The 12,782-nt window shown below is 37.0% G+C and overlaps 1 protein-coding gene across 3 annotated transcripts in view; it reads right to left on the minus strand.

Moving 5' to 3' along the window:
- The window catches only part of kalrnb (kalirin RhoGEF kinase b), an 84,859-nt gene that overhangs the window by 9,455 nt on the left and 62,622 nt on the right, over window positions 1-12,782 (minus strand). For 2 of the 3 annotated variants that reach the window (XM_082137469.1, XM_082137470.1), the window contains 8 exons: window positions 7,420-7,697; window positions 7,014-7,127; window positions 5,628-5,734; window positions 5,423-5,489; window positions 4,137-4,240; window positions 3,162-3,231; window positions 2,995-3,081; window positions 2,821-2,913 (listed from right to left, as the gene is read on the minus strand). In XM_082137469.1, the coding sequence (XP_081993595.1) occupies window positions 2,821-2,913; window positions 2,995-3,081; window positions 3,162-3,231; window positions 4,137-4,240; window positions 5,423-5,489; window positions 5,628-5,734; window positions 7,014-7,127; window positions 7,420-7,697 (920 nt within the window). Of the gene's footprint in view, window positions 1-2,820; window positions 2,914-2,994; window positions 3,082-3,161; window positions 3,232-4,136; window positions 4,241-5,422; window positions 5,490-5,627; window positions 5,735-7,013; window positions 7,128-7,419; window positions 7,698-11,523; window positions 11,729-12,782 lie in introns of those variants that run through there. The other variant, XM_082137471.1, reaches the window with a different exon arrangement.

A 12,782-nucleotide genomic window follows, 5' to 3' on the forward strand; every position in this document is an offset into this window, starting at 1 on the left:
AAAAAACTAAAAACTAAATTTAATTTTTAATATTAATAGACAAAGTATTAATAAATGGTATATTAATGATACTAAAATGGTATATTATAATGGTATATTAATGATACTAAAAGAACACTGCCATATGGTAAAATAATAATAATAATAATAATAATAATATGAGTAGTAATACCTTTAGAAAAATGTACAATTGTAGTTATAGTTTTGCTTGGGCATTGTGTGTGTGTCTGTTTTTGCTAAAATCTCTTTTGCCATCTTGCTCACACTCCTAAGAAAGGAAGGGGGATAGATAAAACTGACTTTTTTTTTTTTTAAATTACCCATCAAAAAAGAAAAAAGATTGTTCCTTCAGGGCTTGCCGTAGAGAGTATATGTTTATGCGCAGCTTTAGTGAGAAAGGGATTTACATTCAATAAACACACACTGTTCTGACTCTGCCTCTTATTTTATTAGTCACTTAAGTGAATAAGAACCTGACAAAATCCCTCTGTAAACAATAACCATTTGCTAACGCCCACCCGCTGCGCTGAGAGACGTGTGTGTGTGTGTGTGTGTGTGTGTGTGTGTGTACAGACTCCCTGATTCTACAACAGTGTAAATGAGGCTTGAAAATCAAAGTGTGATGCTGACATAAGATTTTCTGGGAGTTTTTAGTGGGCTGCCATGTTGTGGCTAGGGTATTCTGGATTGTTGCTGAGTCAAGTATCTGTATTATTATGGTTCCTAAATACACAGCCATTTAAAAGTCTGAGGTCAGTAAGGTTTGTTTTTCCAAAGAAATTAATACTTTTATTCAGCAAGGACTCAATAAACTAATCAAAAGTGACAGACAATAAAATTGTCCATTGCACCAAAGAAAAAAAAGAATCATGGTTTCCACAAAGAAATTAAGCACTGTTAACTGTTTTCAACATTCATAATAATGAGAAATGTTTTTTGAGCAGCAAATCAGCATATTAGAACAATTTCTGAAGGATCAGACTGAAGTGAAGATGCTGAAAATTCAGCTTTGCCATTGCGGAAATAAATTAAATGTAAAAAAAAAAAATTAAATAGAAGACAGTTCTTTCAAATTGTGATCATTTTACATAATATTAATGTTTTTACTGTATTTTTGATCAAATAAATGCAGCCTTGGTGAGCAGAAGAGACTTTAACGCAACATTTAAAAAAAAACAACGTACTGACCCCAGATTTTTGAACGGTAGTATATGGCTCAGTTTTAATGCAAGTCTATGCTGTTTTGGTGAAAACTATAGCTTTTCACACTGAGTTTAACCCCGGGTTATAGTCAAGGGGTCAGAACCTTTTTTTGCCAAAGAGCCAATTTTTTTTTTTGGTTAATGCATTTTTCCAAAAGAGCCACAATATAATATTATATATATATATATAAAGAAAAATATTTATTTTCAATAAAATTTAAATAATAGTACATTTATTAGGTTCACAGACAACTAAAAACAAACAAATATGCAACAAACAATAAATAAGTTGCAAAATGGAATTAATTGTGGAGGGCTTCCACTGTGAGGTTGAGTTACCAACTGAGTTGCATAAATCCTGTTCTTGTGTGAGTGAGTGAGTGAGTGAGTGAGTGAGTGAGTGAGTGAGTGAGTGAGTGAGTGAGTGAGTGAGTGAAGAACAATGCCCAGTACTTACGTCGAATGTGTTTACATGAATACTCACCAAGGCGGGCATTTTGACATTTTCTGTGGCTACTATGCTTGTCTGTGTTCTGCTCCCCAGACAGATGTGGGCCCAGAAACGGCCCACATCTGGGCCGTGAGGAATCCACGTGTACCAGATGTGGGCCGGATCTGAGCCGACATTATGTTGCTGTCTGGGTCGGAGCGTGCGCACAGAAAGTATCCTGTCAGTAGCAGATTCAGTTTTCTTTCGTGGCTTTTTTATATTTCTTTTTAATATCAATCTTATCCCATTTACTATCTCATTCATCCATGTTTCGTTATTAATAACTTCATTTAATAACAGTATCGTCCACTGAAAGATACGCGAATTATCATAAATTCTACACATTTATAATACATAAAAGGTCTCTGCGGTAAAAATGAATGTAACCAATAATATATTTAAAAATGTCTCTTGGGACAGCGGTAGCACCGTTTTTGCGCTGTTAACCCCGTATTGCGGTGCCACACTTGGTCGAACTGTGGTCTCCGGCGTGGGAGGCGCGCGCGCTAACAAGGACGCTAAAAACCATCTAGCATCGTCTCTTAGACTCACCCCCTTAAACCTTTCTCCCATCCGGGTCACAGCACCAAATGTAACGGTCCTACTTGACCCACTCAGAGTGGGATTCGAACCGGGCTCACTGGCGTGGGAGGCGGGCGCGCTAACAAGAACGCCAAAGACCGCAGCCGCTAGCGTCAGTCACAAGCGTGACTGAGTCACAATTGTTACTGTTTCACTGAGACTGTTTCATTCTTACCTTTATAGTCCAAAAAGTCAATTCAGGACAAACTTGATAGTACAGCTGTCAGTATATAATGAGGATGGGCAAAGTTAGAGCCTTTGTATAAACATATTGTGTACAGCGTTTTTCCAATCAGTGACACTGACACCGCAAATATGCAAATAAGGACGTTAACCTAAGGTTTATGAATGTACAGTGTGAAACGTCAGTTTATGAATACCAAGGATTAATTGTTAACCTCAGGTAAATTATGATGATTCCGTTTACCCGGGGTTTAGAATGACCCAGGTCTAACTATTTCAAGTGTGAAAAGCATTTATGTTTACCATGTTATGTATTGTAAAGGTATAAGTCTCATCATGATTGTGTAATTCAGTGGCTAATACCTTAAGCAGGAGCTGGTATTTGGTGATCCTCTGGATAGGTTTGATCAGGTAATCACTGATGGACAGTCTGGAGTTTATCTCCTGCTGCACCTCCTGACAGAAACTCCAAGAACATCAGCAAACGAGCACTTTACTTCAGAGGAGACAGAACTGAGCTGCTCAAATCACACTCACCTCGAAGAATCCGTCATATTCAGCCACAACAAACTCTGAGCGGGGCTTGTTCTGACAGTAGATGACATACATGTGTAACCTTCTCTCCTGCATAATAGAGGATGACATTTAGAATGAAGTTTACTACAACACATAGACACACACAGAGTTTATTCTGTCAAACTCACATGTTTGATAAACAGCTCGGCCAGTCTGTCGTGGTCCTGCAGACATTTCTCCAGTTCACCGAGGAAGAACCTTTAAAAATAAGAACAGAAAACATTTTGTGACGTGTATAAACTTCCTCATCAGAAATTCAGTCCGTTTCCTTCTTCAGTGTGCGTTACTGTTGATATATCAACAAGGAAATTTAATGCATACGTTTTGCATGCTGATTATTTTTGTTTGGTATCAAAAATGACAATCTAGAAAAAGACACCATATTATGAAAATAGTGTGAAAGACTGTGACAACATTGTAGAGTGAATACACATTACAGTTTAAAAGTTTGGGGTCGGTAAGATTTTTTTACTGAAAAAAACTAACAGTATAACAGTAATGTTGTATTACAATTTAAAAGAATTGCATTCTATTTTAATATATTTTAAAATGTAATTTATTCCTGTGATGGCAAAGCTGAATTTTCAGCATCATTACTCCAGTCTTCGGTATCACATGATCCTTCAGAAATCATTCTGATATGCTGATTTGCTGCTCAAGAAACAATTATTATTATCAATGTTGAAAACAGTTGTGTTGCTTAATAGTTGAAGTTATGAATCTTAAAAAAAGTATTAATAACTTTCCTAACAAAAATCTATTGAAATCTTACTGACCTCAAACTTCTGAACGGTAGTATATCAAATATATCAAATTCTATATATTATATAAATCAACACTCCACAAAAAGGATTTTTTGGACTTTGTAGTTATTATTTAATGACTACAATGACTTTTGACTTATTTAATGACTTTAATGACTACCTATATCCCCGTATAGGATATTATAATTTTTTTCCTGTTAGTTCCTTTAAATAAAGCAACAAAACTTCACTGAGTATTTGAGTGCCTTTATTAAATTAAGTTATTTGTTTTTGACCAGCTGCAAAAAATGATTTCTAGCCTAGCATTAGGTTTTGTTTAAGAAAATAGCTGTGGTTTACTCTTTATGCCAGTCGTAGATTTGATGAATGTTCCCGAATACGATCTTATCCTTCCCCGTCATGTCCTCCGGAATACCTTTTTCCCCAATCCTTTTCATAAAGTCCTGGGGATAATGAGAAAAACAGACATTTGGAAACTCTACTTAAAGGGATAGTTCACTTTGAAATAAATTTTTGGTATGTTTTAGCTTACCTCAAGGGCATCCAAGATGTAGGTGTCTTTTTTTTCCGCAGTAGTTTCAATTTTGATATTTTTAGGTCAAACCGTTCTTGTCTGTCAGTCATATAATGCAGGTCTATGGGCACCACCTCAAAGAGCATGCACAGAGTCCAAATTAAAACAATTCCCCGTCGTCCAAATTAAACAATTCCCCATCGTAAGTACACATTGATGGCCTGTGAGAAGGCCGAACAGTATTTATATCGTTTTTAACTCTTATACACAGCCATGTCCAAGTGATCTGATCTGACGTGTACGCAGACTGGTGCATAGATATATACACTAGATGTCGCCTTAAAGACATTCGTTCCAATGAACTGCCGTAGACAAGGCGACATCTAGTGTATATATCTATGCACCAGTCTGCGTACACGTCAGATCAGATCACTTCGACATGGCTGTGTATAAGAGGTAAAAACTATATAAATACTGTTCGTTTTCTCACACAAACCGCTCGTTTCGTGTCTTAGGCCATCAATGTGTACTTACGATGAGGAATTGTTTAATTTGGACGACGGGGAATTGTTTTAATTTGAACTCTGTGCATGCTCTTTGAGGTGGTGACCATAGACCTGCATTATATGACTGACAGACAAGAACGGTTTGACCTAAAAATATCAAAATTGAAACTACTGCGGAAAAAAAGACACCTACATCTTGGATGCCCTTGAGGTAAGCTAAAACATACCAAAAATTAATTTCAAAGTGAACTATCCCTTTAATAATAAATGTTCCTCTGTGGTTCATTGCGGCACCTTAGGAAAAGTCTTATCAATAACCCCTTTGCACTGTATATGGTTCTCTGGAGAAAAAACTGTTCTTGATGTCAACTATGATGTCACATTATACTCTATGTTTTTCAGATCACTGTAATCATTTTTGTCCTGTAAGTAATATATAAGGTGACTAATGCAAATCAGCTGTTTTGATTGTGAACAAAAGTATCACAGAGGTTTAACCAAATGTTGAAATGTGCTGTGTCATGGCAGGTCATCTAAATTTCTAACATGAAACAGATAACATGTGTGCACCTTTCTAAATGATTTTGTTGTTATCTGTCACATACCTCAATTATGACACCCAGATCCTTCACATAGTCTCTCTCTGTCTGCACCATTTCATTTAACACAAACCTGTAGATAGTAGAAATATGAGAGATATCAGCATACACCATAACATCAGCATGTTTCAGCTAGTATACTAAGATTTGCACCTTCATTTGTTGTTTAAGTCATTTGCTCAGGCTTTGAGCAGGTCAGATGAGTACTTACATTCGCCCTCTCATGGCCTTGTTCTTCTGCTCTGTTTCTGGGTCTCTGGGCGTCTGATCAGACGGGGAGACGCTACCCAACACTGGGAAAGAGCCAGGCTCTGGAGTCTGAAAGAGAGAAAATGAAAGACGGCGAGAGAGATAAGAATCAAAACTGAAAGGGAATGCACAAACAATGAGGACAAAGTGTATAAAGAAAAGCTAAACATTTTGTTATTTGCAAACCCAAATGAATTATTTCTTCTATGAACAAGATGTTCAAACTGGTTAGGTGAACTGAATTAAATTATTCATTTAAAAGATCTGAAAAAAGTCATGGGTTGACTGAAGAAAGTGAAGGTTTGTGAATTGATGAAAAGCTAACAAATAATTAAAATTAAAATGTAAAATTAAAATAAATAGATTATTGTAAACTGTAAAATGAACAATGAGTGACAACCGCATTCTACAAACAAATTAACCCCCGAATAATGCAGGTAGTGACAACCGCATTTACAAAACCAAACTGAACAACTAGTTGTTAATGACGTATTTAACTGCGCCATTAAAAGACTCATTCGTGCAGAATGTTGCTATGGTTACCAAGCTATCAATCATAGTGACCGCAAGCAATAAGTTGTTGGCTGCAGTTCACTAATAACAAAGAATATAAAAAAATATCAATCAAAATAAAACACTTAGGACATTTTATTTGTTTACCTGTAAGTCATGTGACCATTAACTAACATCAGAGAACTGTGAACTTCTGAATGTGTTGCTGAATTATTGAAATGCACCCTTTTCACAGACTGTGATGCGTTTTAACGGTCATCAGCATAGTAAATCCTGCGATGTTTTTTGTATTTTTATTTTTTATAAAAATGTATGTAAATGTATAATTGCATAAAATTACAAAAAAAACTAGTTAACGCTGCTGTGAGCGTGTTTCTAATACAGCGGCTGTGGGATTTTCGGTAATGTTGACATCTTTCTCTCTTCTGACTGCCGTTATCAATCTCTCTCTATTTTCCCCTCTTTTTGAAGTTGTGAAAACACTATTGTGGAGTTTTTCTTTTGCTATTTGAGCAAATGGGAACACAAAAAATATATATTTAATGTATTATCTCATTTACTGCTGTAGAAGTTTACCCAACTATAACGACTTCCGCTTCTGAGAAACCCGGAAATGTGAAAAGGCACTACATTAACATAAATAATTTGGCTGACAAAAAAAAAAAAACATGGTTTAGAACAAGATGAGAGTGAGTAAATGATGACAAAGTTTTCATTTTTGGGTAAACTGCCAAAAGGAACAAAAAGGATCAAGGATGCAAAAAAAAAAACCCCCAAAAAAAGGAAAGGAAAGGAAAAAACAACAATAAAAAATTAACGAAAGTCTGTGTTTCACCTTCTCCTCCTGAGCGGAGGAGTCCTTGATGATCTCCATGGGGGGAGGGAGGGGTGTGTGGGGCTCGTCTTCAGCCTCTTCTTCTCCTCCGCTGTTCACTCCTCGTCTTCCTCTCTTTGGAGAAAGAGTCATTCCCATTTAAATAAAAACCGCCACCCTTGAGCCAACAGGAATCTATCATTCATGACTTCTAACAGCAGGCATGCTCCTCATAAAACATGCACCTATACAGGAAGCCCTTTCACATAGATTTGTAGGTTACTACACTAAAATATGTTAGGTGTGGTACCAGATAAAAGGAGAATGCATTTCAAGACATTGTTTGGTATGTGGTATTATTACAACGCTGGAATGTTGAAACACTGCAGTGTAAGAACATTTCCTAAATAGTTAATGGTTGTCGTACCTCTTCAGTGCTGTCTTGGTGTGACGGCCCTAGTTCTACACTTTTGCGGCCGTCTCGTTTACGTTGCTTATTGTTGGGTTTTTTAGCGTTAGCGTTGTCGCCCTTGCCGTGGCTGAGACGCCGTACGGGGCTGGTGAGCCATTTTTTTAATGTGTTTCCAGTAGTTCCAGAGCGTTTGGGCCCCGGAGAACCGGTTGGCAACGAGGTCACCGATGTCTGTGGCTGCAGTGATGCGGAGGACTCCGATTTGACCTCTGAACTTCCCACAGGATAGTTTTCTGTTGAATAAAAATGACAGAGAAATTATATAGAGATACTGACCATTCAGAAATCCTACAATGGAATTAATAGACAACCAATAAAAAGTGAACACAATTCTGACAAACACAATTCTGATTGTGTTCAGTAAGATTTTTTAAAAATAAATTAATATTTTTATTCAGCAAGGATACATTAAGTTGATAAAATTGGCATCAGTGTTATTTTAGTATAATTGATATACTACAGTTTTTGTTTATATATATATATATATATATATATATATATATATATATATATATATATATATATTCTATTTCAAAGTCTTTGGAACATTTTCTTCATCAAAGAATCCAGAAAAAATGTATTACAGTTTCCACAGAAATATTAAACAAATATTTCGACATGTATAAATTCTACAATGGATGTAACAGACAACCAATAAAGGCAATCACAATTTTGACATAATATATAACCTAAGAAATCGGCATGTAATATACAACCTCAGAACATTTACAACATGCCATTTAACCCCTGAAAAATTTGCATAATATATAGAACATTAAAAAAGGTCTTATACCAGCTCAGAGATGTTCACTGCAGCCGAAACATCAAAAAACCCACAGAACCAAATCCAACAGCTGAAAGCCAAGAAACCTGAGCGCAATGTTGGACATCAGCCTCTCTGAGGTGAAAGGAAAAGCAATTGTCTAGTCTATAGGCCACTAGTTGGTATAGCTGACAACTGTAGAGTGAAAAAACCAGCTTGACCTGATCTGAGCATAAAGGCCTTCTGTGACTCCACATAGCACACATTACAACAAAGGCAGACAGCACGTCACAGTGAAAGGTACTGTGGACTTTACAGCACATGGAATTTAACACAGAAAAATTTACTTATACTTCAAATTGTAAAATCTAATATTTAGTCATTTAAACTATTAAACTATCATACTGAACTACATAAAAGTTAAACATTTAGTTTTAGCATAAAACTGGTGTAATATATCTGCTTATCAGACTTGTCTGCGTAAATCCCCAATCTTTCATCTCATGTTATGACTGGCAAAAGAGGTAAAGCCAGTTGCTTTCTTTCACTTGGTATACCACAAAGGCACATGGAAGGGATGTTAGCTAACTACTAGGTGTTTTATTCAGAAAGGACAGCTTAAATTGATCAAAACTGACAGTAAAGACTTTTACACTGTTACAAAAAAATCCTACTTGAAATAAATGCTGTTTTCAACATTTCAATAGAAAAGCAATTGGATGGCATTTAAATATCCTGGCTATCCATCCCGTCCTCAAATCATCCTTCAACATTCTGAGCTCCAAAGCTGCTACAAACTGCTGAGTTGACTGCGGAGCTGCAAACTAAAACCAGGAATTACATAAGAAACACAAAACAGAACAGAAGTTTATCCTCCTGGACATCTATTCCCTCCTCATAGAGACAATGTAGACAACTTTACAGCTCAAACAACATCCCCCAACATTCATGTTAAGTGCTTTAACTAAATTATGAGCTTTATGTTTGTGCTTTTTAAAACCCACCAGGTACCACCGCTAGGCTTCCACTGTAAGTGCATTGCTGTAAATGCATTTGATCTGTTTTTAGGATCTAAGGGATGAGTCAAAATGATTTTCTGTGCTAATTAACAGCGTCCATAGACATTTCTGTAAGTAGCAAATAACCAGGAATCCATAGAGGATGGGCTGAGATAACCAACCAGATGCCTCATGCCCACTGCTGTCTGCTTCAGTGCAGATCATTAACTCAGTGCTGGTTCAGACACGGCAATACTGAGTTACCGTAGACATTGCGTAAGTGACTTCCCATGGGGTGAGAATGGGACAAAGGTCACTTCCTTATTACGAGTTTCTTCAAAGAGCCATTTACCCCTATCCACCCCTTGAAACTTCCCCGCCAAAACCCCCTCCCAGGTATTGACCAATCAGATCTCGCCCTGCTTGTCCTGACAGCCTCAGGGAGGATCCACGCTGATCACATGCGGGGATAATGCTCCTTTGTTAGAGTTATGCTTAATTTCCTTAAGTTTCACTGCTGTCATTACAACAGGCGCCTGATAGTTAAACATTCCAACATTAGCAACAGACAAACTGAATCTTCATACTGCTACCTTTTTATCTACATTTCTCTCTCAATATCAGATGAAACACCCACCTGATATAACCAGTCACCCACACACGTGCACAAGTTGCTGATGTTACATTCTATCCAGAACAAAAACAACAAAAAGAAGGACTAAAAGTCCTGTAGAAAATGCAGGAACAAATGTATTGTGCTCACACTCAGTAGGGTGAGCAGCAATACTGCAGTACTCCCATTATTGTTGGATCTCAAACTAAAAACAAAAACAGGAAAAATGCAATATTAATCTATTAAAATGTTAACATCGACCAATGCTAAAGAATACTTAATTAATCTGACCTACGGTTACCTAACAGTGAACAATACAGTTGTTACTGTATTGATTAATCTTGGTTAACATTTGTGAATAAAAATACAACTGTTCACTGTTAGTTCATGTTAGCTCAGGTCCATTAAATAATATTAACAGATACAACCTCCGCTTCACGTCGGGGTCCTCATCACCCTGTCGGGGTTTGTTCTGTGATAACAACCAGTTGGATGTACATTATCCATTCCATATATCTATGCAATATCTATACAATGTATGTAAATACATTAATATGGCATTATTCACATTATAACACAGTGTGTTATACAGTGTATAGGTGTGCAGTGTCATCAATCTGTCCACTAAGAGGTTCTTGTTAAAAAAAAAAAGTTCGAAGACCCCTGATCCTAATTCACACAGCCAATTGCTAAGAGCCAAAATGTGCAGAATCTTCAAAGAGCATGTTATTCTTCAAGAAAAAAGGGTAAGAAATGATCAAACAGAGCAGAGAACTTGATTTGAGCTTCAAAGCTGAGGGAACAGCAGACACATTGGTTTGTTGATGGTGAAATTAGGTTACAGGAAAACAGAGAAGCTTGAGGGGGCAGTATCGCTCACACACACACACAGCTTTCCTATTTTTTTACATTAATTATGCTTTAAAAAATCAAATATGAAATTTGAAAGAGGGAAAAAAGAAAAAGGGATACAATTTAAATTTGAATGATATATTTATGAATAACAAATCACCCTATGAGGTAAAATATAGGTAACCGCTAAATTATCTATTTTTATTAATGTCAAAAATCCTATTTTCGATACATGAGGTTAAACCTCAATGTTTATGAATGAATGTCAGAAAAGTCATTTCGAAGGGTAAGATGGGTAAAAAAAAAAGCTCTTGAGGTGTTCCTATAGCACAATCCATTGAACATGGTTCTAGCAACACCAAGGACATGGGTTACATTTTTGAAATATATACACTAATTGCACTGTTAGTTGCTTCAGATAAAAGTATGTAACAACTGCACATTTTCACTTTTGACAATGTAAATGCTTGTCGACCTCCAAAAAAGACAAGATTGCGGAAAGAAAAATCATCAATGCTTTTGCATTAAACACGAAACCCTGTTATCTGTAAATAATTGTTAGTTGAATCACTCAAAACACCCTTGAGCTCGTCTGAGATCTCCAGGATTCAGATCAGTGAACCGTTACATTAAATACCAGAGTTCAGATGAAAAGATGCACATACACCAACAACAAATTACATTAAACACACAAAACTCAATCATAATCATTAACCCAGACACACAACACCCAACTCCCACAGGGCATGAACAGACACACACTGCGAAAAGAAATTCAACTGAATACATCTGCATACATTCCACAAGCAAACAGACTGTGTTGACTTACGCACCTGCGCCATCACAACAGCAAATCTTTCCCAAAATCCAACTGAGACAAACTCCACAAGAGCAACACGACCTCCCACTCCGCATGCTGCTCGGTCACCGTCTCATATGTGCGTCCAGAGACAGGTGAGAGACAGAGAGGAGGAGAAAGGGAGAAGGGCGGTATAGGAGGTGAAGGACGCTTTGACTCAGCCCGCTTTAATACTGAAGCTAAGCTGGAAGTTCAACGCTACTCTTTTTCACAATAAAGAGGAGGGGCCAGGGGGCGGGGCCAGGGGCCACTGAGACACACACACACACACACACATTCAGAGGGATACAGGAAGGTTCAACTGAATTCATTGAGGTCTGCAAAATCCAATATGCAAAAATAGTTTTTTTTCTCCTCAAACGAGACTGGAGGAAAAAAGCAGAAGTCACAGTTTTTGAGTTGTTCCATGGAAAGACAAAGTAGTATTGTAAGAGTAGTTCATTTGTGTGTGTGTGTGTGTGTGTGTGTGTGTGTGTGTGTGTGTGTGTGTGTGTGTGTGTGTGTGTGTGTGAATCCTTACATCAGCTACGTCTGCATGCTGCAGTGGCCCATTTTTGAAAGGGTGTGTCTATATCACAAGATCTCCATCCCCACTTCAGCAGTTTCAAGAACACAAACATACATACAACTAAATGGTCATATTATACACATAAGTATCTTAAGCATCAAATAACAGACACATTTAAGATATGCAAACATCAATGAAAAGAAAAGCAAGAAAAGCACTCACGATAATAACCTGCGTTTACACTCTTAAAGGTAGGGTAGGCAATTTGCTTTATAAACACTTTTTGTTAAACTGGTTGAAACTCTCTTCACATCCTGATAGCAATCAATAATAGAAGTGGTCTAAATATAAAAACATGTACATATATCTTCTGTGGAAGTCTCAGGACCAAAGAATGTTTGTCCGAATGCAATGATAAGAGACCTGCCTCTGCCTGTCAACATATGTATTTCCATACCTCTGTGCACCCTGCTCGCGTGATATATGTCATTATTGTAATGTTATGTGCTGTGAGACATGAGGTAATTTAACACCGTCTCTCGTGACGCTTTGCAGACTCTGCTCTGAAATGCCACTGAAGAACCATTTTTGGTTCCCTAAAGAACTTTTCAGTGAGCAGTTTTCTTCTTACTGTGAAGAACATTTTAATAATCTAAAGAACCTTCTTTTTCACTATAAAAAGCCTTTTGTGTAATGGAAAGGTTCCATGGATGTTAAAGGCTCTT

This window comes from Leuciscus leuciscus, assembly GCF_965113295.1.
Source record: "Leuciscus leuciscus genome assembly, chromosome: 14".
NCBI lineage: Eukaryota > Metazoa > Chordata > Actinopteri > Cypriniformes > Leuciscidae > Leuciscus > Leuciscus leuciscus.